The 26,178-nt window shown below is 41.0% G+C and overlaps 1 protein-coding gene across 3 annotated transcripts; it reads left to right on the top strand.

The window, feature by feature from the left end:
* The first annotated feature begins 218 nt into the window (after positions 1–218).
* Positions 219–24,706, top strand: CHKA (choline kinase alpha). 3 transcript variants are annotated; one of them, XM_074917813.1, is made up of 12 exons: positions 219–631; positions 4,492–4,603; positions 11,648–11,701; positions 15,731–15,844; positions 16,455–16,588; positions 16,857–16,961; positions 17,421–17,479; positions 19,032–19,119; positions 20,045–20,153; positions 20,633–20,739; positions 21,066–21,147; positions 21,921–24,704. In XM_074917813.1, the coding sequence occupies exons 1-12, from the start codon at positions 297–299 to the stop codon at positions 21,978–21,980; spliced, it is 1,359 nt and encodes a 452-aa protein (XP_074773914.1). In that variant the 5' UTR covers positions 219–296; the 3' UTR covers positions 21,981–24,704. The 3 variants fall into 3 exon arrangements, with proteins under 3 accessions (XP_074773914.1, XP_074773916.1, XP_074773915.1); XM_074917815.1 differs by lacking the exon at positions 15,731–15,844 and having other exon boundaries at positions 21,921–24,706; XM_074917814.1 differs by lacking the exon at positions 11,648–11,701 and having other exon boundaries at positions 21,921–24,705.
* Positions 24,707–26,178: the final 1,472 nt, after the last annotated feature.

Genomic DNA, 26,178 nt, shown 5'->3' with positions numbered 1-26,178 from the left:
ATGCGCGCGCCGGTCACCGGGACAACCGGGGACGGGCCAATCAGCGGCGCTCCGTGCCCGCCCCTCCCGCTCCCCGCCTCACCAATCAGCGGGCGTTGCGGGAGCCGGCGACCAATCAGGAGCTGAGGAGAGGGGAGCGCGAGGCGAGCGGGCCCGCGTGCCGCGCTGCCTATAAAAGGGGGGGCGGGAGCGGGCGCGCGGCTCAGTCGCCGCTGGCGCTGGCGGCGGAAGGACGCGTGCGAGGGGAGGAGGGAGCGAGCGAGCGCGCGCTGCCGGCCCGCCCGCGCCCCCGCGCCATGAAGACCAAGTTCTGTAATGGCGAGACCGACCCTTCTCCGCTCGGGCTCCTCCTCGGCTGTAGCGCCGGCGGGGGCGGCGTCGTCCTCCCCGCCGCTGGGCAGCCCCCCTCGCCGCTGGCTCACGCCGACCCCGAGGGGAAGGACCCCGTCGCGGCGGGCAGAGGCGGGGGCGCCACGACCCCGCCTTCCGCCCTGCTGCTGCCGCCGCCGCCCGAGGAGGAGCCGCCGCTCGACCCCCGGACGCGGCGCAAGGCGTATCTGTGGTGTAAGGAGTTCCTGCCCGGGGCCTGGCGGGGGCTGCGGGAGGAGCAGCTGCGCATCAGCCCCATCAGGTCAGCGCTGAGGGGGGGTGGCTGGTCCCTGTGGGGCGGGGGCGGGGCCGCTTCCTGCCGCAGGCGCTGCGGGAGATCAGGGTTTCCCACTTCTACTTTTTTTTTAAATAAAAAAAAACACCCTAAATTTTCTTCTCTGAGCGGAGGGGCGTAAGCTGGCTGCCGCGTGGGGAGCGACTGCGCATCCGCCCCCAGCATTGGCTGTGGGGCGGCCGCGGGCAGCCCGCGCACCGGCGCGGGGGGTGTGCGGCCGGCGGGACCCACCGCCTCGGCGCGGGGAGCCCGGCCTGGGGGGGGGAGGTGGAAGGCGCTGGGTCCGCTGCGGCAAACCCCTCGCCCGGGAGAGGGTGGTGGTGCGAGGCGGCTGGTGCTGCAGCGCGACGGCAGCGCCTCGGCCCTCAGCCGGGGGAGGGGCCCCGGACCTTGACGGTAGAAGTGGTGGAGCGGGCAGCAGCCGCTGCACCGAGCTCCCTCCTGAGAAAAAAGCATTTTGTGGCGTGGGCCTGACCGTTCTCAAATGCAGAAGTTAGCAGGTGAATGCGGTGTATCGATGATGTGAATCATCTTTTAGCATATATAGTAACAAGTGCGTGTGACTCAGCAAGCTGGCGGGGCAGAAATATGTAAATTGAGGATGTTCGAGAAGCCATATGTAATGTGTTTGAGATCCTTGCCTTCTTTGAGGAATTCCTTTTTTGTATCAATCCTGTGTGCCAGTTACACCGGTGTTAGTTCAGAGTTTTTACAGACGACTTGTCCAGTGGCTGAGTGCTTGATCATTCTGCCCGATCAAGTGTAGAGTCACAGTTTCAAAGGATGCCATAGAATTATATGGTTGTCAGCTTCTCCTCTTCAGTCCTGAGTTTGCTTTTCTAGTGTTTCTACTTCTGTTGATACATGAAATACATGCAGATCTACTCGCTAAGAGAGGGCATAAACTGTTGACAGAACTCTGATATATAAAAGTATAATCAAAGCCCATCATGCTCACTTGTAAATGTATTTTAAAAGCCTTATTAAAACAGCGACTCACTGAAAGCTAGTGCAGGTAGTATTTGTATTTTTAGATCATTTTTCCTCACTTGACGTGACCATAATAAGTTTATGAAGGCAGAGAATTTTTAGAAGGCTGATGCTGTTCCTAGACAGTAGTCTAGTCTGATAATGTCGGTAATCTGACTTGCTTAATTCTGTTTTTATCCTTATTAGTGTGTACTGCTGACTTTGGTCCTTACTTTCTAAAGCCTTAGGTTTTATCACAGTTACTCTTGCATTTCTCAGAAATTTCCCCTCTGAGACACCACTTCCAATGGTTTCTGGCTTGGGAGGGAGAGAGGATGGGCTGAGACTTTAGAATGTGTAAAACCATGCTAATTGGCAGTTGCATTCATTTTGGCAAAAGTCTTCTCACCACTTTCATCTACGGGGAGTGCAGCATTGTATTGACTTGTTGCAGTTCTGCAGCAGTCAGCACGCTGTGCATTCTCCAGTGTGTCTGTCAGTATTGCCATTTTGGCTGCCTTAGTGCAAGGCATGTTCGGGAGCAGCTGTGAGGTGCTTGGGATGAGAGGATGAAGGGGTCCAGTCCTTGTTTGAAAGCAAAGAAATAGATTTGCATCTAACTAGAATGCAAGTATATAAGCACATCTAACGGCTGTGGGTGTGATTTGGGGAAAGCTATGGGAAGCTTTGAAAATAGGTGACCCTTTTGGAAGGGCTTACCTTCACCTAATTTGTAGCAGTAGATAACTGGTGGTTTTATCTGTGTAAGAGTGAGATATGCCCTTTTGACCCTTAAACAAGCTGCTGAGTCTCCTGACCTTTCAGGAGAACAATACCTTTTATCAGACTCCCTTATGGATTTCTTTGATTAGATGTAACTTTTGAAGTCTTAAGTGCATAAAACTATAATGAAACATATTTAATAGAGGTCAGCCTCAGTAAGACACTCCTGTTTGGCCAGAGAGGTACAAAAAAAGAAGTGTCTGGCTGAGCATGTGTTTAACGTGACTGTACAGAATTTTGAGCTTTGTCAGGTATTTTCTGGATGTGTTTAGTTCTTATTTTCTCAAAAATCTACAGCAGAGACTTAGAAATGGTGTCGATTTTTTTTTAAAACCTGTCTAGCACAGTTTAAGTGAAGCCAGAAGTGTAGTTGGTGTAACCAACCAATGTTGTGAATTGCATCTGAAATAGTCTGGCTTTGCTCCTTGTTTGATATCCTTTCCATCTGTTTTTTCTACCTTCACGGTTCAAAGTTACTTCATGTCTCTTGTCTCTAAACATCCTTTTTTGGCTGCCTGCCAAGACACCTGGTTCTCTTCTGTCTTTTCTGAGCATATTGTGCAGCTGCTGTTTTACCCTATTTTCTTGAGATTTCTTTTTTCCTTCTCAGTTTTTGACTTTGAATATGTAGTCCAGCCCTCTTCCTCTGTGTCATCTCCCAGTCAATACATACATGTTGTCTACTTCTTGGTAGCCTTTTTCTCTAGCAACCTTTACTACTTCCCCACTGCCTGAGAATCCAGAAAATATTTGAAAGAGCATTTGAGGGGGTGTCAGGTTAGGACTAAGAACTGCATTTTAGCCACTGCATGGATCTACCATGGATTCCTGGAATCAAAGCTTGCTGCAAGGTAATGATAAATACTTATGTTTTGGGTGTTCTGAAAAACTTTGTGAAGAAAATGACAATGTGACAGGTACTACTATTTAAATTCTAGAGTTAGTGCCATGAGTTCTGTAGCATGCTACAAGTAAAATTGCTTTCTTAAATCTGTGCTACCTCATCCCTTTACTGCTATATTTGGATTGTATGTTTCTGAAGGTTCACTCTTTAATGGTGAGGCAGACAAGTTTTTTCAGCAGAGCTGATTTACATTTGTTTGGTAAGTACACCAAAGGTTTCACTGTTTCTTTCCTCTGATAGTAGAAGAAGAAATAATAGGGAAAAATCTAGTGAAGGAGGGAAATTTGAAATCTTATTGATGAACATACTGATAGTGAAGAGGAGGCAGAAAGACAATGTAGCAGAGGAAATGGGGATTGAGTAGACTGGTGTTCTTTGCAGGCTACTACAAGTCAAAAAACTTAGCTTCTCTAATCTAGTAACTGTCTAACTTGATAAACCTGTTGAAAATCAAGTCTGGGACTTTTTCCTGGAAGAATGCCATTGTAAAACTAATTATATGAAAAGCCAGCAAGCATGTATAACCCATGAGTGATTGAAGCAAAGGATTCCCTAGTTTGTCTCCTACCTGGTAAGATTCTGAGGGTGACTTTGGTTTTGACAAATTCATGAGTAATTTCTTTATTTTAAAGAACTGCTTTAATTTGTAAATTTCAAAATTGAAAACAAGTCCCTAAGAATGATGGTATAAGACTTTCATCAGTGATGCTGTAGCACAGGTAAGGGGTTAAATCTTTGTAGCTGTGATTCCAGCTCTTTATAAAACCTTAAGTTTGAATTCTCACTGCATGGTTTTAGGCTTATTCTGCTGTCTTCTTGTTTGTGCAACCAGGTGTACCTGACAGGACTCCAGCACTGCTTTCTAGAAGTCCTGAAAATAATTAACAGAAGTCTGCATCTTACCGTAGTTGCAGTTAGCTCACAGCTTGAGCTGTAATTTGAATCAATAGATCTTGATGTTGAACTCTGCATTAAGAAGCATGAAGCTGCCAGGTTTTTTTTCATATAAGCCTTATATGTCAAGAGTTATGGGTGCCATTGGAAAACTGTTTTTCATGTTAGAGTTGATCAGTTAATTGTACTAAAAGGATGATTAGTACGCCTCTAATTTGTAGAAAATTAAACGGGTGCTCATCCAAGTTAGCTGATAAGCTTGCCTTTCTCTTGACAGAGGTGGCCTCAGCAACATGCTGTTTCAGTGCTCGCTACCTGACACCATTGAGACAGTTGCAGATGAACCACGGAAAGTTCTCCTGCGCTTATATGGTGCAATCCTGCAGATGGTGAGTACGTAGAGTGCTTTGGGAGTGGGAGGGTTCCTGGAGCTTAATTGTGATATGTTTGGAGATCTTCATTTGTGACACACTACAAGTGTGTGCTGCTTTATCCTTTTGGGAATGTGTTTTAGTGGTACTGGGGTAGATTGCTAGCTTAAAGCAGTTTTCTTCATAGCTTGTTATTGTCCAGAACTTACACTCCTTTCTATACAGATCCTGACTGGTGTGTATCAGCTGAAGGCTCATTTGCTGTCTGTTTGATTAGTAATGTTTTGTTTATGTGTTAAGTTTGGACTGTGGTGTTTCAGAAGAGTTATTAAAGTTTGCTTCTGTACAGTATGTAGGACTTTGGCATAACTAGCAAGATTGCAAGAGACTAAACTGCTTAATCTTAATCTTGGTAGCATTTAAGAATCTTGGAGATTAAAGTTGAAGGTATTGTCAAACTTGTACAGTGCTCAAGTATTTTATTAGATCTCATGGGTAATTGTGTTGCTGGGAAATCTGATTTATAGTGTTAGAATAAAAATGAAGCACAAACATCAATACCGTACAGCCATCTCATTCCCAAACATGCTTTCCTAAATGTGTGATATGCCTTGTAACTGGCATAGAAGTTTAGCCAGATGTTTGTCGAACTCTTCTAATGTTACTTTTATTTGGTTAATAAAGTGTAAATAGCATTGAAATTTGCAAACCTTAAGAGAAGTGGTTGGCAAATGTTTCAAATTGTAAGATTTAAAATCAATAATACTTTCTGAAGGTGATTTCTAAAGCTTACTGGCTATTACTGTAGGAGTGAACAGCAGATCTTCTTACCCATCTCTGCTAGACACTTGATTATATTGTAAATAAATATTCATAAGTGTTTAACCTCATGAAAAATTGCAGCTTCATAAAATTGCATCTGGATGTTGACAATTGTTCCTATTTGAGAGGGTCTTGTTTTATTATCCATTAATTTGATATCTTTCAGTACTCTGTCACTTGCTTCGAATAACTGATCCAATATCTGCAGGAGATTGACTGTTCCTGAAATTTCAGCCCATTCTTCCTGCTTCTACTGCCTTGACCAAACTTACTATTAAAAATCTCATTGGATACTGTCACTTAACTGGCTTTAAAGTGTTATTTTATTATAGTATGGGAGGTATTAACTTTCCTGTGGTACCAAACTTTACCAGAAATATGTAAAAGATTCCAGTGGTTTGAAATAGCATGAAATGCTTGGCTGCACCACTGTATGTGTTGGGAAAGTTAAACTGTTAAACAAGAAAAGTGTGTAGAAATTCATTAATTCAAGCTTAAATAGTCCTTAGGTTAAGAGAAACCAAAATCAAAGTGAAAAAAAAGGTGGTGAGAAACTGTTTTTGAAATGGCTCCTAGGGTTGATACTAAGATTTTTTCAGAATTAATGGCTTTAATATAATGCTGACTGAATATGTAGAAGGCTTGAGTAGGAACATGGGCTGTAAAACTACCGTAGTGGTAGAACTTCTGTTGCCCTAAAGCTGTGAAGAAATGTGGCCTTTCCCTCATATTTCAAAGGAAAAGTAAATTAGACTCAGATTTGGTTGCCCTCCTCTTCCCTCAGGGTTTTTTTAACTTGCCTTTTCTGTGCCCCTATCCACTGAAGAAATCAAAATAAAATTTTGGGCTCTAAAATCAGAACTAATTTGGTTTGAAAATTGAAAGTGTGTTCATAACTTTCTAACCTTTCTACTCTTGGTGTTGAAGGATCTTTTGAGATGTCTAACTTCCTTTATTTCCATAGTGGCAGTGAAATGACTGCTCTTGTTGGTGCAGTTCACTAAAGGTTAAGTAAGCAGAGAAAGTCCCAAGGTAAAACTTTCAGATTGCATTGAGGTTCACAATTTTTGTCGACAAACATTTGTCTCTTCCAGCCCCTCTACCTTAAATGCAGGTTAAAATATAAGCAAACTGTTTTATTGGGGTATTTTGAAAACTTCACTTAGGATTCTTATGAATTTCTGGGTGGCATAAGCAGAATCTTATGACAAGCCTGTTAAGATGGAGTAATTTGATATTTTTTAGTAATGTTGCTTAAGTCTAAAGCCCTGTAGAAATTAAGGGATGCTGTTTAAGTTTTGAGACCTTATGCTAAAATTGTGACTTAATTCTCAATGACTTAATTGTACCTGCCACTGGGTATTAGTAGTTACCACTTGTTTGTTTGAGCCTTTGTAGCATGTTTTAACTCTTGTCCATTTTACTTTCTGTTGAAATTGGAGCACAAACCAGTGATAATATCTGCTCTTCTTATTCCTTTACTATAAATACTATAGATCTATAGCAATCTGCACCAAATTGTTGTACATACAGAAGACAAGCTTAAGTTAAATTTCTGACTAGAAGTGAGAAACAGATACCTGATACTAATGTAAGAGTGAATGATACTGGCACCATAATTCTTTGAGCCACCTTTTAAAGGAACCTTCTTTGCTGTTTGAAAATAGCCCCAGTTTGCTTATTATGAATCTTGGAAGACACAAATGTCAGTACATGAAACTCATCCAATATAAACCATGCCAGTTGGCTAAAGCTGCCACACAGGGAAGGCTTTGTGCCTTCCTCTGTCATAGCTGATGTGTTTAAGCCAATTTTTTGTGTGCATGACTGTTTTGGGGGGAGCTGGGGGGGAGATGAACTGAGCTGGCTCGGCCATTATTACGAATGGTCGCACTGGCATGGATGTTTAAAAATCAAGGACTTCTCTTGAGTATATCCTTGAGCAGAACTTTTTTTTTAAGACAAGTATTTGTGCTTGTGACAGGTTAAAGTACTAACCACATTAAAACTCAAATGTTTGAGGCACAATGCAGATATGTTTTACGTTGAAAAATGGGAAATGTCTTACTCTGCTTCACTTATTCTTGCTCCAGCTTAGTTGCTAAATTTAAAGGGGAGCATTGAAAGTAAAACTTCCTCATGTCAAACTGTCTTTAACTGTTGGCTATTATCAGTGTTAAAACAACTGAAACAAAAGGTTCTCCAACAATATGCCATTTAATGTCCAGACTTTAAGACTGGATTTCATATGCAGATCACTGTAGTGTTTCTACTTAAATTCAGAACAACCAAAACTTCCTGCATCTTAGAAATGCTGATAGGATTTCAACATAAGATAGCATCCAAAAATAATTAAGGTGAATTTCTTCAAAGCTCACCTATCAAAAGGTAACTTGGGGATTGATTCCCATTCTTTTACACATGTCAAAAGAACCTTGAACTCTGATTCACTGGGGCTTGTTTACTTTGCAACAGCCAAAACAAAATCTTATATATAAATGAGGAAAACCAAACCAGTATATCTAATGTTCCTCTCTGGTCTCTCAATTTCTCTGTGAGCAGATGCAAAATAAATATAAATGGTTGCCACAGTTCTGTGGTAAATCTCTTTCCATACCTGCCTTGCTGCCTTTTATTTTTTGTAACTAAATAAAATGCAGACTGCTGTGTAACTGTAATTATCAACGTCTTCTGTGGTTGTTGGTGTCCATGTCTGTTTGTAGCATGGAGTAACTACAAATCCCTGGCACTGGCAGACGGCTTGAAAGAAACCAAGCACCTCTTATGGGGATATATTTGTGTTGGGTGGAGTTAAGGGTATTCTGGGGGTAATGTACCACTTTAGTTGTATATGCATGTGTTCTCTGCTGCAGGCTTGCCCATGCGATCGTGCCTAGAGCACTCTGGTTTCCAGGTGACAGACACGATTCACGGTATAGTATGAGATCTCTGAAGTCGGAGCATTCTCTACAGCTTTCATTTTCTTTAGTACTGGATTTCATTGTTTAAAAATAAGGCTTAAGTAGCACCAGCTACTGTCTGTGCATCTGAATGTTTACAGCCGTAACAAAATACCAAAGTACTGCCCCTTCCTTTCCTCTGCTCCCTCATGAGAGAATGGTAACTTGAAATGAAGAGGATTAGAGATGTCTTTGTGGCTTTTGTAGGGCTTGAACCAGGAATTATTCTTCATATGCTAGATTGTAGGACTTCAGCAAATTAGTATCAGTTGCTTCAGGTCTGGCAGGAATCAGTGATCAACGGCAGATTCTTAGAAGTAGAAATAGTGCTGAATCTAAAACTGTTTGTCTTCCCATACCCTGACATTCAGATCAATGTCTTTCAATAGCTTCTAGAATTAAGAAAAGTTTCACCTGCATATGTTGCCTCTAACCTCTCAGGTAGTTCCTTGTAATGTTGTAATTCCTGGGGATTTGAATTCCTCAGGATTTGCCTAAATCAAAGTATTTCTTGAAAATTATTAAAGCTAAGTAAACTCAGAAAAATGGAGTTATAATGTAAGATTTAAATCTGTGGGCAGAGCTAAGGATTATTTGGGAAATAAAGGTGCAAGTTCCTTCTCTATACAGGATTTTCTGGCCAAGCATCATTTGGGGTTTTTGATACATTTGGGATTTTTTGATACAGCTTTTCATCTTCCAGCTACAAGAGAAATAAATCTGGGGCATTAAGGAGGAAGTGGTGAAGAACTCAATTTTTGTGTCAAACTGCCAGATGTATAAACACTGTCTGGTCATCTTCTGATCACAGATCAGATAATGTGCAACACGTCTCCCATTCTAGGACTTTCATCCTGTACCTGAAGCTTCCTGCCTTAAAATCAATTTACGTGATCACAAAGTAGACTCTATAACAAACTTCTGTTGTCTCTGCATACAGCTGTCCTCCCTTCCTAAAACTGTAGTGAGCTCTCTTAATCTGCTCTGAGAATAAACCTTCCCACAGTAAAAGAAACACCGAACAACTATTTAAAGAAATAATAAAGATGTAGGACATGTGTCCATTTCTAGTTAATATTTCTATGGGGAGTGATTAAAAACCTCCAGCCGTTACTAGTCATTCTCTTATTGTGGGTAATTAAAATCTCCTCATTGCTGTTGAGGTCAGTAGCTCCCAGAATTGGACATAAGTTGGAGTGAGCTGTTAGAGTTCATGGAAAAAACAAAGTTTTGATTGGTTTAGGCAAGAACACGAGTGAAATATGTAGCTCAAATACCTCATGGTATGAGATGTTTCACTTTGAACTACTGTTCTCATAGGTGATTGTGTGGTCAAAAAAATGATCAAACCCTACCACTTTAACATCAGTTAAACTCTTAAACTTCTGTTACATAAAATTGCATCCTGCTTACTTCGTTCTCCTTGACCACATGTACTGGTGACTTTCCTAATTCTAGGCTGAGCACATGGCCACTTGTGAAGACTGATCCTCTCCAAGCTCCCATTCGTATTTGCAAGTTATTTACAAACTACTTTGTATTCATTCTCCTCTGGACACTAATGCTCCATGCTGAGGGAACAGAAAAGAGGAAGGGATGCTGCAGAAGTCTCCTTTTCTAATGACTCTGCAGTACACATCCCTAACTGTCTCTTTCTAATGGCACAGTAGATGCCATTAGGCTATCTCCAACACTAATTTGAGGTGGACTCTTAGAACTGGCTAGCTCTTTATGCAGTATGACTTCTGGAAAGTGGATGCCAGTTCAGGTTCTAGGGAAAAGCCTAATCTGCTTACCTTCTGATGAGCTGAACCATTCTGAGAGCACCATTAATCAGGAAAGACTCCTGGATGGTGAGTAACTTTCTGACTGTTCAAGAAAAATCTGTAAGATGCAAGAGTGGTATTGATGTAGGACATGCCTGTTCAGAGAAGCCCTTTGTAAATGACTTTAATACTATTGAGTAGTTATGCACTTAGCTTTAGTGAATATGTTTTGACTTTATTAATTTCCTTGAAAGGAATATAAACTAATAGTAGTTTTCATATTGTCTTGTTTTAAACTTACTATCATAGTGGAATGGGAAGTACTTGCTGAAAGACCATCGATTCATGTTAACTATACTTCTTCTATAGCTTCTGAAATACTGTAACTGCATAGCTTGTGTAAATCATTAGATTGTTGTACTGTACTTAAGGCAGCTGGTGTTGCTTAACTGTGTTCCATTAAGTTCATATTTCCACCCTTGTTTTGGACATGTTAGAGCTTTGGAACAGAAAGGTATGCACGTGGTTCTATGAATCAAGCGTTTTTGTTCAGAAGGTGGAGATGCAGGCTACCTTTATGGGCCTCTAAAGCTAGTCTGGTTTAAACAGTCAACGGTGGAATTGCAACATAAATAGCAGCCACAAACTGTCACTAATTCTAAGCAAATATTTGCTTTCTCTTCTCCTTACCTTCAAGCCCTTTAAAGGACAAGGTTTTTATTACATCTTGAATTTTAAACGTGCACTCTATTAAAAGCATGTGCCATTGAGGGTTCAGTTGCTGAGGGTATGGTTTGATACTCTGAAACTGCTTTATAAAGGCTGTTAACAATCCTAGAACAATACATTTTGCATGGAATTTGTTAGTTTTGCTAGTATCCTGCAGTTCTCACTGAGACATCTTTACACGGGCAGCTCATCTGAAGAGAAATCTTGGATTTGCATGGCCAGTGGGACATTGTCCATATAGCCTAGACAGCATGCTGTAAATAAGGATATTCTAGTCACAAGAAAATTGGAAAATAAGGTAATGGAAAAAGAGCAAGTGCTTTGCAAGCTTCATAACATGCCTCTTGTAATAGTCCTTGTAAGGCTTTGATGTACTCTCTGTAATGTATCTCAAGTGCTTTAGCTGCAAGAAGAATATCCCAGATGTCATGCAGAGGGACTTAATTGTCTCTTAATTAAAAATGTTCCTCTAAGCTTATCATACATTGAAATCTTACTTTGAAATACTAGGAAACAATAAAAACATACCTGAAAAATCAGCTCTCAGGCTATTTACAGGAGTGGCTTTGTCTCAGTGGCACATCCTTTTGAAAGACTTTGGGACTGTGGAAATAGTGTGGTGGTCAGGTCAGATGGATGCTAGTGCTGTAGCTGTCACAGATCAAGACAGTCTTGAGACATCTAGTTAATTGTAGCTGGCACTTCTACTCCCTTTGTTCTGGTGGTTGCAGATTAATCATGTTAAATTTCATCTTCTCATTGTGTTTGCTTTTTCTCATTCATAGAGGTCCTGTAATAAAGGAGAGTCTGTACAGTCTCAGAAGGAAAATGACTTACAAGTGAGTAACTAAATTCATTTATTTCACAGAATTTTATAGGTGATAGAGGAATGTGGTGATCCTGCTTGTTCTAAACCAGTAGTTACTCCACCTGGTGTCTAGGCGGTTTCTAGAAACCTTAAACAGTAATGAAGAAAATAAATCTGCTCATAGAAGTAACACCGTAATGTGGGTGTCTGTACATAGTTTGGAAAGATTTAAGCATTCCGCATTAATAAGAAACACCCCCATTCTACTCTAAAAGGTTTATTACCATTTCTAACACTTGTATCAGTACCACTATTTCTAATACTAGGCCTTCCTTTAGTAGAGGAGAATCAGTACACTGCCATATCCCTATTTTCTGAGGCAAGTATATGAAGCTGGAGACAACTTTCTCTTGAACACAATTTTTTCTAATTTAGCCTTGTTCTTGGATCATCTGTGTTCTGCAGACTTCAAAGTTCTTGCATTTGGAAGCATTTCTGCTCATGCAGCATAATGTGTAGTTCAGTGTAATTTTTCATAGTCATCTGAACAGAATTTTGTAATGTAGGTTTCTACCCTGGCAGTATTTTTTCAGTAAGGGATAACATTGCAGCATGTTAGCCAGATGTTTTGCTTGTTATGTACTATCATTTTTCAGCTCTGTAATGGTTTTGGCAGTGAGTGGGGCGAAGTACGTTTTACTTGTTTGATAAGTGCTGCTTTTCTCCCCTTGTATTTTCTGCCTACTGGGAATGCCATCTGAAACGGTTCAAGCATTTGTGCTTTTTCTAGTGAGTTTAAACTGGTTTTAAAATTTGTTGTTGAATGACTGCTTTTGAAGTTTTGTTGAACTTTCAGTTAAGTTTACTGGAACAGCTTCAATCAGTTGAACCAAGACTGAACTGAAAAATACTGATTTGATTCCTCAGTTTTCTTCAGGAGATGAAAAATGGAGGTGGCTTGATTTCTCCCCTGCCCTAAGCCAGTAAAAAAAAGTTCCTAAAGTTATAAAAGAAAATAAAAATGCAAAAAAGCCCCACCCTGGTGCCAGCAGCTCATAGAAGTTTTGCAGTACAGGAAGCAAGGCTTTGAACTTCAGAACAGTCTTTGCCTGAAAATATTGATTCTATGCCGATAGGTTTTTGTTTTCTGCTATTAATTCCATAGTGCTCAAACTTCACTGTTTGATCAGTGTACTTAAGAGTTCCTGTCAGGATGGATTTGTTGATTTTCTTGAGTCTAGGCAAAAATTGTAGTTAAGTCCTCAGAGGAGTTAATGTCACCCTTTGGAGAGAAGAAAAACTGGGTAGTCCTGAAATGTTCTGGATCCCCAGCAAAAGCATTGTAGCGGTACTGAGCTGCCTGGTGTTTGACAGCTGTGACTAGAGATGGGGTAGTCTTCTGTCAGCTCAGGGTCTTTTAGCAGGGATTATCTGTGTTTTACCTTGATTTTTTTTATAATTATGGGTAATTTTTCTCAAAATATTACTACTTCAGGTATTTTATAGTAAGGTTTTTGTTGAGGCAAGAATAAACCAAAAGCTTCAGTCCCAACTGATGTACAGAAAGGCTTTTGATTTCTCATTTCTCCTTGCCTGAATTGGAGTTGTGCACCGGAAAAGTCTTGAGTGTTTATAACTCTTGGGTTTAAAACTCAACATTCAGCTCTAAGTATTCATTTGAAAGTGAGAGTGGTCAAATCTCCAGAAGCTTGTTTTACATACAAGTGCTCATGGTTACATCTGTTTGATTACAATTGAGAGCTTCAGAGCTTAAAACAACAGGTTGTTGCCTTGGCAGTATAAGTATATTGCAGCGTATTTCAAGGCATTGAGATGCATTATTTACTTAATTACAATGCTTGATCCTTTAAAAAAGTGAACATTTAACTGAAGACTTAGATACCTAGATTTGTTCAGTGTCCATATGAAGTATGCTGTAGAATTTTCTAATATCCTTAGCAGTTTATTTCCACACCTGTACTTGACATTACTGTGTGGAGGGGAGGCTTGGTAAAAGGTCCACCAGGTCTTGAAAGAGAAGCCTTTGTGCCCAGGATATGTAGATGATGTCATTCCAGAGCTCTCACTGGACTTGTTCTCAGGTGACAGTTCTGCTACAGTAGAGGAAGTTCTTTTGGTGCTCTGAAATTCTTTGTCTTGAGTCAGGCACCAGAGCATTTGAACTTGAATATTCTTATACTACTGCTTTTAGATAATATTTGTCTGTACTTTTTTAATCTTGAAGACCTTAAATGGAGAGGCAGCCATCCTTGTTAACACTGCTGATAGTTACAGTTGTGTAGTTGTGATTATCTGAAGATTCTAAACTTTTAAGTGTGTCTTAGAGTACTAGGGCTGGGCAGACATGTGGCAGAAGTAACCCAGAAGTGCACTGCTGAGTAATTGGTAATTTCACTATTTCTGGTTGTCACTTCTGATGCATTGAGGGACATTTTAATGAAGAACATCTGGCACTTGCTGTTATCCAAGTATCATGAGTTGTTTTTTCAGTAAGATGTGAAAACAAGGAACTGACATCTTAATGGGAACAACCAACAGGATTGCTGTAATCACTCTTTTAAAACACCCTGGTGTTGTGCCATGCATGGACAAATTCAGTATCAGCTGGTAATGGAGTAGACATTCAGTAACCTCTATCTAATTTGCTTTTTGGTGCTTGGCGTTAGGCTTCAGTTCTGAACTGAATAGTTCAGATCTGTGGTGGTGAGGGCATGTGAAATGGTTAAAAGTGTATTTTTGCCTTAGTTCTGCTTGAAGGAGGTGAGATGGTAAAATGGGAGGACATGGGTGCAATATGTTCATATGCAAATCCTCTTAAACTCTTAATTGATATTCTTGATGACTCACTTTTTATTGAAGTTAATGCTTCAGAACAGTTATATGAGTCTTTTCTACACTTCAATATGAAATGCCAGAATTTCTTGAAGATGCCAGAATAATAAGGTGTGGGCCAGAAATAAAAACAGTTTACCAGCAGAACTGCCTGGAGTGTACTCACAAGTGGAACTTGTATAGAAAGAGTTACTTGCTGCAGTGACTACAGTAACACCAAAGGCTCTGTAGGCTGAAATATCTGAGAGCTTTCTTAATTTTGTGCTCTTAATTCTTACGCTTTCAAGTGTTATGGGTCAGGCTTTGAGATGAATTGCTTAAAAGTAGGCAGAGGCTTAGCAGACCTTTAGGATTTGAGTACAGCTGGATTATGGTTCACATAATTGCTAGTTGTAGTGATTTATACTGTGGCTTCTGTGTTTACTTACAGCTAATCTTACCCATCAGGAAGGCTCTACTTCAGTGATTTTAACTGTCTTTTGGAGACATATTTCATATTTCTATTAATTTTTAAACATCCATATTAAAAAGCTATCTGCTTGTGATTGTTATGGACTGAGTTTATTGATGTAAGGAAAATCTTGACGAAAAGTTATGGAAATTTGAGGTATGTTTGGAGGTAGAAAAGGAAGAATGTTTACTCACACACATGCTCCTTAGCAGGAGTTTAAATAGAAAGAGGGAAGACCTAAAATGTGCTTAATGGAAACAAATTGTAAGTCATTCTTCTAAATGAAAAATAGGTTAGTTCAGTCATTCACTTCATTCACTCGCATAGTTAAAATGTCCTTTTGTGAGGCGGTGTTCCAAAGTGTGTTAAAATAGCCAAGGATAATATTTATAGTTCCTGTGCTGTGTTTCAGTAGGATAAACTCCTTCAGGAAATGAATTTGCAGAGTTTCCACACGTTAGGGAGGAGAGGGTGTTTTGGTTCTTGCATAGTTTTCCTTTGGCCTGGCCCACCAACAGTACCTGTTAAGTAATACAGATTTTCCTCCCCGGCTTTAAACTTGAAAGCAAAATATTTGTTTTGCTCCCATGCTAACTATGAGTTGTTATTAGTCAAGAAACTTTGGTTAGTAAAATGTTGAGTCGTGTTTTTAAAGTTAACCCCAAAATTTCTCACTTTGTAGCAGTTTGGCTATTCTGCACACCTAAGTTCATTTCTGTGAAAGCACCAGCTAATGCTTTAATTTTTTTTTCATAGGGGGCAGAAGCCATGGTTCTGGAAAGTGTTATGTTTGCCATTCTTGCAGAGAGAGCTCTTGGCCCAAAGCTGTATGGAATCTTTCCACAAGGGCGACTGGAGGAATTCATTCCCGTAAGTCCTGTGCATGATTAGTCAGTGGGCTGCTGGTAGCTGTTTTAATTGATCATGACAGGAAGGTCTCTGGACTGCTCAGAAAAGCAGGGATGTGGGAATGGAATACTTGGCAGCACAGAGTAATTGCTAGCTGTAATTTGATACAGTTATAGTGGGTGTTGGAGAGCCCAATTATAGCTCTTGCCAGGGAGAGATATCTAAAAACTCTCCAGCTGAGACAGAGACTAATAAATGAAGACAAAAAGCCTGTTGGATACCAAACATAGCATTGGAAGCTGTGGAGTAACACTTTAACAATGACAAGAGCAGATCTTTTGATGTTCTTAAATATTTATGCCCAATCTACTTTGAATGTATTCTTAGTGTGATGTCTGGTATTCCCCAGGTACTGATCTAGAAGAGAATTAACCAAGTTATAAGTAAGCTGGGCTGGCTAACTTGGCTTTTCCAAAGAGGGCAATTTTGTAAGTTCATTTGGGATGAAAAATATATTGCTTGAGTACTATGCTAGTATTTTATACTATACTACATAGAGACTAATGCTGGTGTTTGTAATTAATCACAATTTTTAAATTAACTATTTTAAGAATACTGTATTTTATTACAGAGCCGGAAACTAAGTACTGAAGAACTAAGCTTACCTGACATATCTGCTGAAATAGCTGAGAAGATGGCTAGATTTCATGGCATGAAAATGCCATTTAATAAAGAACCTAAGTGGCTTTTTGGAACAATGGAAAAGTAAGTTATGTAATACTTTATGGAAAAAAGGTGACCTGCTGTAATTTTGATAAACAGATTGTTCTTCCTGAATGCCTGAGAGCACAAGCTCTCACTGTATCCAGGAACTGTTTCATAGTTACTTGAGGAACTTAAATGACCTTGAAGAATAACGCTTTCTTTAGTAACTTTTTTAAACTTTCTTGATTTTAGTTTAAATGGTATCTTAGTATGGGAAGACTAACATACTTAGTCACAAACGCTGTACTATTGTATCTTTTTTTAACAGATATCTAAATCAAGTGCTGAGGATTAAATTTACCAGAGAATCCAGAACTAGAAAACTGAACAAACTCCTCAGTTACAATCTCCCCCAGGAAATGAAAAATCTAAGGTAGGCTTGTCTGCCACTGCCTTCCAATTTGCACAGTTTCAGTCTGAATTTGTGTACTATATATGTATTATATTATATTGTGTACTATATATATATTATATTATATTGTGTACTATTATATATTATACTATATAATGTCAGACACATTATATAGTATAATACCCTGTATTATACAGTATAATACCCTGTATAATACTGTATTACGAGCTGGGGATTGGTTTTGTTTCTGTAACCAACCTGAGTCTCATATGACCACTAAGTGGTACGATCAGTTGCTGATCTGACTTGCTGATCAGTGAAGTCCAGCTTAGTTGTCCTGATCTTGGACTTCTAAATGAGAAAATAGGGTCTTGCTAGAAATGAATAGTGCTTCGAATTCTTACAACAAAATCCATTCTTTACTTGGGAGTGGAACTGAACTTAGTGATTTGTTACTTACAAGATACTGTTGTTTTCTAGAGCTATGCTTGAAGCTACCTTCTCACCGGTTGTATTTTGCCACAATGACTGTCAAGAAGGTAAGCTGCTGATATTTCATGACCTTGTTCAGTGATGCAGTATTAAAGCCTTTTCTGGTCACTTGTTTGCTTTCTGAGAGATAGTCATGTTACCAGGGCACTGTGCAGGCAGCTGACCTGAACCAGCAGCCTGTGCACTCCCAGTGTGCAACAGCTGCAACACGAAGTGCACTGGCTTCAGCGGCCCTTCAGGCTGGTAACGCCTACTATCAGAACTGGATTAAGCCAAACGTGTGTGCATGCTCTGTTAATACAGCTCAGAGGTGCTGGGAGCCTTGGGTACTTTCTGTTAAGACCATTTCTTAGCTGTCTGTAATATATATATGATCAGGGCAGGTTATATTTTAGTCCTTTTGAAAGAAAGCTACTGGAAAAGTACAGTGAATGGTGAAAATGGAAGCTAGGGTGGTTTGACTTGGCAGTTCTCAGCTTCTACTGGTAAGAAACATTGAGAAAAACCTTATCCACCTTTTTTAGTGCTTTTTGAGTTATGGAGGGAATACATTTTTCTGAGCCAGTTGTCTAGAGAGGTGTTGGGTTTGCTGTGTTCGTGCTCCCTGTCCAGTGGGCATGCTGGGCTGAGCTGGAAGGGTGCTACACTAGGACTATATGCAGGGCTGTTGTGTTCTTGGCAGTCCCAGCCTTTGTTAGCCAAGGCTGAGGAATGGGCCTGGAAGGGAATTGCTCTGAATGATAGGCACATAAAGATAGAGAGCACAGGGGGAAAAAGCCACTGATCTGAGCTCTGAAGAGCTAGCTCAACAGAGGTGGAGTTCGATGTCTCAGTGCTGGTGTGGCAAGGTGCAGTACTGGAGGAGGTGGAGCATGCTGGGGCAAGCTTTGGAACCTAAATTTCCAAGGTGGGGGTGGTGAAATACTGACCTTGTTCTGTTGGAGCAAGGGTATGGCATAGAGAAAAGATGTACCTGTGGAGAGGGAACAAACTATTGCAGAAATTAAAACTACTCTTAAATTTATTTACTAGTTGACACTTGGCAGAGACAGATTTGATGTCTTTCAGGTCAATCATAGTGAGAAAGTGAATTGAAAGATAAAGCAGCTTCTCTGCTATAAAGGAAAAGGCTAAGCTGCTCTATAGGTACTGGTTATGGCACATATTAGAATAGCAGTGATCAATCTGTGGTTTTCAGGCTGCTGAAAAGCAATTCCTGTCCCAAGTGTAGTGTGACCTGTGGTAGTGCCATGCAGGTATGTGAGATTGCTGCATAATTCAGATCCTGAGCTGTGGAAAGAAACAGTTCAGCAAGGGCTGCTGGGGCTGACTGTGTCACCTGAGTTAGCTGCCAGCCCAACACTAGAAAAGCAGGATCACTGGGAGAACAAATCTACCTCTGCTTTATAAGGTTTATAGTATATATCTCAGCCTCAAATGAGCTTGTACACAGCCAGTGCAGCTTGGCTTTTCCTGTCATTTGTCTGCACAGATGTAAGGGATAACTGGGATTGTGAACAACAATTAAGGTACGTTACTGCTTTTCTGCAATTTTCCTGGGACTTCATTGAATATGCTGTATTATCTTAAAATTTTCAGGTAATGTCTTGCTTCTGGAAGGCAGAGAGAATTCAGAAAACCAAAAGCTGATGCTCATTGACTTTGAATACAGCAGCTATAATTACCGGTAAGTCACTTTATTTTCTATTCAGCAGGAAGGTGTATGACTTTCTCTCACTGTAGCATGTAGAAAGTGCTGCACTGCTGATCCAGTGAGTTGTGTTCTGCTCTATTAGTAGTGGACAGCAAATACAACTAGTCAGAACAGCTCTGGTCCCGATGGTGCTGAGTATAAGCATACAGCAGTTGAAGTTGCTGGAGCTCCTTGTCCAGACTAGAGGGCTTCTTTGTGCACAAATGGTTCCTGCTTGCATGTCAAAATTTCTTTCTAGTGAGGAGATGAGGGGAATGGTGGACTGTGTGTGTAATTACGTATATAGGGCAGGTTTGCTTTTGCACTTCTTTCATCAGCTGTTTAAATGGCTTTCTCATCTGTGCAGATGAGAGTAATCCTAGGTTTTTCACTACATGGTTACACAAAATGCTTTCTGTTCTTACCTCAGTCACCTAGTCCCTGTGTTTAAGGATGATCTAAGTGTGTGGAGTCACTGGGATCATTAAACATTGGCATAGCTGGAACATAATGGAACCCTGAATTCCAGTAATGCAAAAGTGGGATATGTTAAATACTTTGAGTGTGACCTTTCTGCCTGCAATAATGCTAGTATTAGAGATGTGTTTGACTTTTGTGCTGAGATGTAGTATATAGTCAAGTATTTTTAACTGTCTTCATTGGTATAAAACTTGCTAGCAAAGCTAGTATCTTCACGTAGCTGGTAGCTTTCATTCTTAACTGCCCATCTTTACTAACTGATTTTAATAACTTGCAAAAAAGTTTTATTCTAGTCATCAATTCTCTCATCTAGCAAAACTGCAGTAAGTTCTAAGTAGCCTTGTGCTTTTAAACTGGATTTTGGATTTGCTTAAGCAAAAACAGATTGTGAGTTAGGTAAATATTGAGGTACTCAGTCTTTATCTCTTTCTTTTTTCAGAGGATTTGACATTGGAAATCACTTCTGTGAATGGATGTATGATTACACATATGAGAAGTACCCATTCTTCAAAGCAAGTGTTCTTAAATATCCTTCAAAGAAGCAACAGGTAGGTGTGTAAGACATGATCAGTAAAATGCCAGTGTTAGCAGCCTTCAAATCTTAACTCCCTTTTCCAGTTCTGTTTTGGACTTGGTCTATCCCAAGAACTTTCCTCCATGACTTCATCAAATGTAACACTTTCTGTAATCCTGATGACCTTTGATTTGAAAATCATACTAAATATTCTACCCTGGATAGTTATTAGGAAGTTTGTGTGCCCTGTGTAGCTCTCCACCACAAAAAGTCCAATAGTTGTGGACTTGGCTGTGAAATTAGTTGGCAGTAGCAAAATATTGTCTGTCCTAATATTATGGCTTGTCTTAAATCAGACTTCCAAGCAATTAGAACCACCATTGATCTTAAAGCTAAGTCCAACACTGTTGATGTTTGGGAAAAATAAATGAGTTTATTAGAAGGCTTGCCTACTTCTGAAGGAAGCAAATATGTCTGAGACAGAGTTGTAACTGTTGTTTGCTTGCCTTCTAGCTTCATTTTATCTCCAGTTATCTGTCTGCATTCCATGATGGCTTTGAAAATCTGAGCAATGAAGAGAAGTCCAAACTAGAAGAAGAAGTGTTGATAGAAGTTAACAGGTAACCTGTCTTCTACAGATGTATCTTGAAACACTGATACTTGTATACCTCACTGCCTGGAGAAACTTCAGCCTGGAGAGATTATAAGATACTTGTATGTGGTAAGGAAAAATCTGTCCACTGTAACCTTTAGCGATGTAATCTACGCTATTAGTGGAGTACACAAAGTACTACTCCATGGGGAAGCTAATGGAATTATTTTTATGTCATAGTGGAAGAAAAGGTGTGGACATCCACAAACTAGGCAATACTGTTCTAACAGGATATTGAAATAAGGCATGGTGACTTAGCTGGGTATTTCAATAAACACAGTTTTGTAATTTCAGGTTTGCCCTTGCATCACACTTCTTCTGGGGTTTGTGGTCGATTATACAAGCAAAGATCTCATCCATTGAGTTTGGTTACCTGGTAAGTTATTTAATCATAGTTTCATGTAACTAAAAATGTATGTTCTAACCTGTGGTACATTATCAGAAAGTAAATGAAGTTGAATGAAATGGCCTCTCACAGCAACTGGAGTAAAGCTTTTTAAAATCAATTTGTTATTAATTTGTACTCTTTCCTTAATGTAAAGAACATCTTAAGATCATAAAAACTTCAGAAATTCTTCCCATTGTTGCGTAGAGACACTGTAGCCTAACATGCCAGGCCTTGTTGTGAAGTATTCTGCAATAAGAGATAGTGTGCAGGAGGGAAGCTAGCATGCAGTAAGTGTGAATTCAGAAACTTGAGTAGTCAAAGTGCATGTGTAACAACACGCTGGTATTCGGTGTGCAAGAGTATCAGTGCCAGGTAGCTGCTTGTACTTGAGAAACGGATCAGTCTTAACTCGATACATGTTCCGTGTACTGTAAGGTGATCTAACTGTCAGGGATGCCAAATAGCCTGCAGGGAGTGGTGTGGAAGCCATCCTTTTTAGTGAAACCCTAAACTTTTAGCTCCTGTTTTTTGACATGCTGGCAGCAGCTAATAGTGTTAGAGCTGAAATAAGATTGGAGGAAACTTTAAGGGGCCACACCACCTCTGGAGAGATTATCCTTCCAAACAGAACTCATTAATGCCTTGAGACAGTGGATTAAGGAAGTAACACAGTTAATACCTTCATTATGGTTCCCCATCTGAAATAAGAAAACTCGGCTGTGTTTCCTGTATTGAGCACTGACTGTCCCTTATTTCTCCAGGAATACGCGTTATCCAGATTTGATGCGTACTTTGAGCAGAAAAGGAAGCTGAAGGTGTGAATGTGGGAGGAGTGGCCTGTTGGTTACTGTATGAAGAGGGCAGCTGGACAGAACTTACACTGTGCTTAGGCTACTGTATCTCTAACGAAGGTGTCACTGGATTCCAGTTCCTTGGAATGCAGGTGTACAGTACTGAAGACTGTATAAAAATGACTTGTTTACAGTTTCGTAAATACTTGGAATGAGATTGGGAGGCAAACGTAAAACACAACAGTGCAATATCTTTAAATCTTTTTTGATCTAGAAGGTATTTTATATTATGGGAGAAGCTTACAATTAAGTGTCAATACCACATACATCAGAGCAGTGTTACTGTGAGTACATTTCCTAGGGGGGTGTTGGTATTATGGTTTGTTGTAAGCGGTGCAGTTGTAAAAGGTGATTCACTGTAGACACTGCCTCTTAAGGAGGAGGAAAAGCAAAGGAGACAACTGTTAAACTGTGAAGTAGGCTTAAAATCTTACTGTGAGATTAGGTTCATGCCCCACGAACACTATCTTCAAAGCTGCTGATATGTTACACCACTTAACCATAAAGCAACTAAACATGCTGAAGCAGTTACGCCTTCAGGTGTTAACCTACACACACATGAATGTTTCTCTTAAGCTGGTGTGCCTGTGAAGTGAAGTATGAATGAACTTTGAACTGGACATTCTGAAGGAGTTTGTCTTGAACTGTTCATTCCATGTCCTTAAGAACATGCTTTAGCCCAGCCCGGTTGTCTCGCAACGCTGTCCCCTGCGCAGGGCGCTCTGTGGGCTGGCAGCGCTGGGCAGAGTGCCTTGAATTGCTCTAGCAACTCCCCAGGTAACTGGATTGGCATTGACAATACTTGTAACTGGAGCCCACCTCTCTTGTGTTGCCACAGTGTATGGCTGTAAGAAACAGTAGAGCCAAAGACTGTGGAGAACACTTCAGGAAATTGCTGTTCTGCCCATCCAATGCTTAATGTGACTTGGGAGGTGCTTTTCTGGCACCTTCAGTTTTCATCATGTCCCAGCAATCCAGTAAAGTGGAGTGTCTTGTGGGGAACAATGTGTATATTGAAACTTGAGTATAATCTGTGTACATGTCATCTACAGATTTCTTTAGATTTTTGGGAGCTCATTTATTTTGAATGTTATTTGTTTGTGCTTTCTAACACACTGTATTATAAATAATAAACTTCTAAGTCTACCCTTTTTCACTTGTATAGCAAATACTGTTTCAAGCAGCTGAAAAAATGTGCAGCATTTCATGTATGGTATCACATAACTTGTAAGAGCTGTCATTTTATTCTCTAGTATAGAGAGTCATTTTCCATACCCTCAATTATTAATACTTTATAATAAATATAAAGCACTTAAAAACATTATAGTTGATATTCTTAAGTCTTCGTTATATCTGCAAATATAAAATGAATGCTGTTTCTGTACTTGATCTGTGCTGGAAGTACTTGTGCTTCCCTTCAGAGGCGGACTAATTTAAGCTTTAGGCTCAATGAGCTACTTGAATGTCTCTTTAGCATTTATTGTGAAACTAAATACTGACAGCCAGTGTGGAAAGGTGCTTAAAGCAAGTGATCAAACGCAGACTGAAGAGTAGCAAGTCTATAGTTTTAGAGGTGGAAAAAGTTTAGGTTTAAGCACTTTATCTGTGCTGTTAACTACCCTAAAAACCAGGAAGTTACCAGCATATGCTGAGTTTCAGTGGCACAGCAGGTAAGAGTGTGTGTGTTGTGCTCAGCCAGGTGCCCTCTGGGCTACTGAAGGCTTCCTTTAGCAGGTCCCGTTGCTCACAATGCAGCGGGTGGGCATGAAAGAGGTGGGAACAAACGTTGCAGTTCTGCAAAGAACTTTGCAGCTGGCTGAGAAGGACTGAGGTGGAAGAGCTGTCTTGAACTTACCCTTGGGATGCCAAAGGCTTCCTGTAGAATCCACTTCCCGTCTCTGAACTCATCCGTTGCCTTTCATGCTTCTCGGAACCCAAAAGGGAAGGAGACTGTCACAGTAGCACTGAATGCATTACAAGGTTGCATCAGAGGCAAAGCCCTTTCTTAGGGGTGAGGTGGCTTCTGTTAAATCCTGAGAGGAAGCGAAGCTGTTCCCTGGCAAGGCTGCTTTAGCCAATTCCCAGCGCTCAGTGGTTGATTTCCGAGGGGCCCTGAAGGAGGGCAGGGCTGCTCCATCTTGTGCCTTCTGTAATGCCCATTGCTGGTGGAGGGAGGGATTCCCCTGGGGCGCCGTGGTAGGCTCAGCAACCGCGGGGGAGGCAAAACTAAGGAGTGGAGAGCACTCTTCCTGGTTGTTGGTTTGGGTCTTTTTTTTTTTTTTAGATTCAAGTTCTTCAAGTGTCCTTTGAGAACTTGCAGCAGACAGGAACTGGAGCACCATCTTCCCTTGCCCATAGTCACCAAGTGTTGAAGCTGACTTACCCACTGGCTGAGCGGCTCTTTAAAGGTGTTGGCACTTCTGTCATGGGACAGAGGCTGGTCGTAACGCTTACTGTAATGTGGTTAAACGGTTCTTAGCTAACTTCAAAATAGTTATGGTCAATCTGATTTGCCTTTTGTAAAGGCAGTTTAAAACTACTTACTAAGCCTACTTTCAGCTGATTTGTAAATACAACTTATGCTTGAGCTCTTCCTTTAAATGGCTGGGTTTTATTTCCACTTTGTGAGTCCTTGTCTTGGTGCCCACATTGCTTCAAGTCACTGGTGAAAGGACCTGCTATTAACTGATGAAAATGTGACTTTTGGTATAAGTGTTAAAAAAACCAAACCCACAACAAAACTATCTTCTACTTTTAAAGGAAATTATCACTTGCCTAGCCTGACAGCCAGGCTCAGCAGCTGCTTGGAGGTGCCACAATGGGCAGAGTCTGGGGTGTACCCCATCACTTCTACAGCCCTTTCTCAAAGGCAAAAATCTGAATGTTCAGACCTGGGGAGAAATGTCACACTACAGCTCCTTAAGGATCTAACCCTGTAAAACTCAGCCTGCACAGTCTTAGGGGCATACCAGATGTACTTGCTGTCTCTCTAACTCAGAAATAAGGTGTAGTTCTGGGCTGAACTGGATGTGATCTGTTCATAAACTAAACATCTTTCATAGTGGTGATGCTGCTAAAATAAATGAAACATATTTTTGGAGTCACTCTTCTCTTGATAAGGGAGAAAGTTTATTTCTAGCCCTACCCGCAGGCAGCGTGCTCTGGAGTGGCAATGGTGAGCAGCAGGAGCAGCCTTTGCTCACTCTGGGTAGAACGTGACTCCTGGGCTTTCTGCCCCCTGCACACAGTTACTTGCCGCAGTGGGAAGAAGCTGAGATTCCCAATATTTTGACCAGTTACTTTTTGAGAACTGTGTTGGTTTTCCACCGCTAGGCTTCTTCACTTCAGGGTCAGAAGGCACCTTGGGAAGTCCCCCAGCACTGCAGATACAGGAAATATTCCCCGTGGCTCTTTGGCATTTCCTCTGCAGCGTCTTTGAGGTTCGATAGTGTTCTGAAAAGCAATTACCTGAAAATGTTACTTTGCACCTCAACTCCCTCCCTTTGTCTGTGTGCCTCAGAGTCTGCTAATGTCAGTAAGCCTTCCTGCTTTTTGCTCCCTATTAACTTGGCCGAGGTTGCACTGCAGTTTAACTGGAATGAGCTGGGGTTCAGTCCTTCAGAGGGATGTAATTATTTCTCCGAGCTGATGATGGCTGTGGAAACCCCTCAAGGGGTTGCAGCCCTGTTGTCCAGGGACCTCATTCATCCTGCAGCTCGCTTACTAGACAACGGTGGGAAGGAAAGGACCTAGCTGAATCCTGCAAGAGTCTGTAGAACTGGGAACTAAAGAATGCATCCTCTGACTTGCAAATAGAGGAGAAAGCAAATAAATTAATTCCCAGAACGAGGAAAACTGACTGTCCTTAGCCTGAGTGCCAGCACCTCTTTACCCGTCATGCTGACGGTCTCCGAGTTCAGCTGGCGAGTGATGCTGTGTTAACTCACAGCCACTGCACCTGCTGATGCCACAAGACACCCGTTTGTGTTCTCTGCAGACCACGCCTTCAGCAAGTCACTGCAGCCTTCCGGGGTTAGTAAGATCACAAGTCCAGCAGCCAGAAGTCGACAAATCCTGCTGCTGTCCCACCACAGTTCAGCTCCCCGGTGAGCTCCAGCCAGGGCAGGGAGCTGCCAGCAGCCGCCGGGCAGCACAGCGCAGCCCTGCC

Source organism: Athene noctua, chromosome 14, assembly GCF_965140245.1.
Source record: "Athene noctua chromosome 14, bAthNoc1.hap1.1, whole genome shotgun sequence".
NCBI classification, from domain to species: Eukaryota; Metazoa; Chordata; class Aves; order Strigiformes; family Strigidae; genus Athene; species Athene noctua.
Note: the sequence above shows the minus strand (reverse complement) of the source record. Positions and strands in the feature narration are given on the sequence as shown.

What these genes read in the sequence shown, in the direction of transcription:
- CHKA (XM_074917813.1), top strand. Translation starts at nt 297, where the DNA reads ATGAAGACCAAGTTCTGTAATGGCGAGACCGACCCTTCTCCGCTCGGG. An exon ending in AGAAGGAAAATGACTTACAA is followed by an intron (nt 11,702 to 15,730) that starts GTGAGTAACTAA and finishes TTTTTTTCATAG; the next exon opens with GGGGCAGAAGCCATGGTTCT. An exon ending in CCACAATGACTGTCAAGAAG is followed by an intron (nt 17,480 to 19,031) that starts GTAAGCTGCTGA and finishes TAAAATTTTCAG; the next exon opens with GTAATGTCTTGCTTCTGGAA.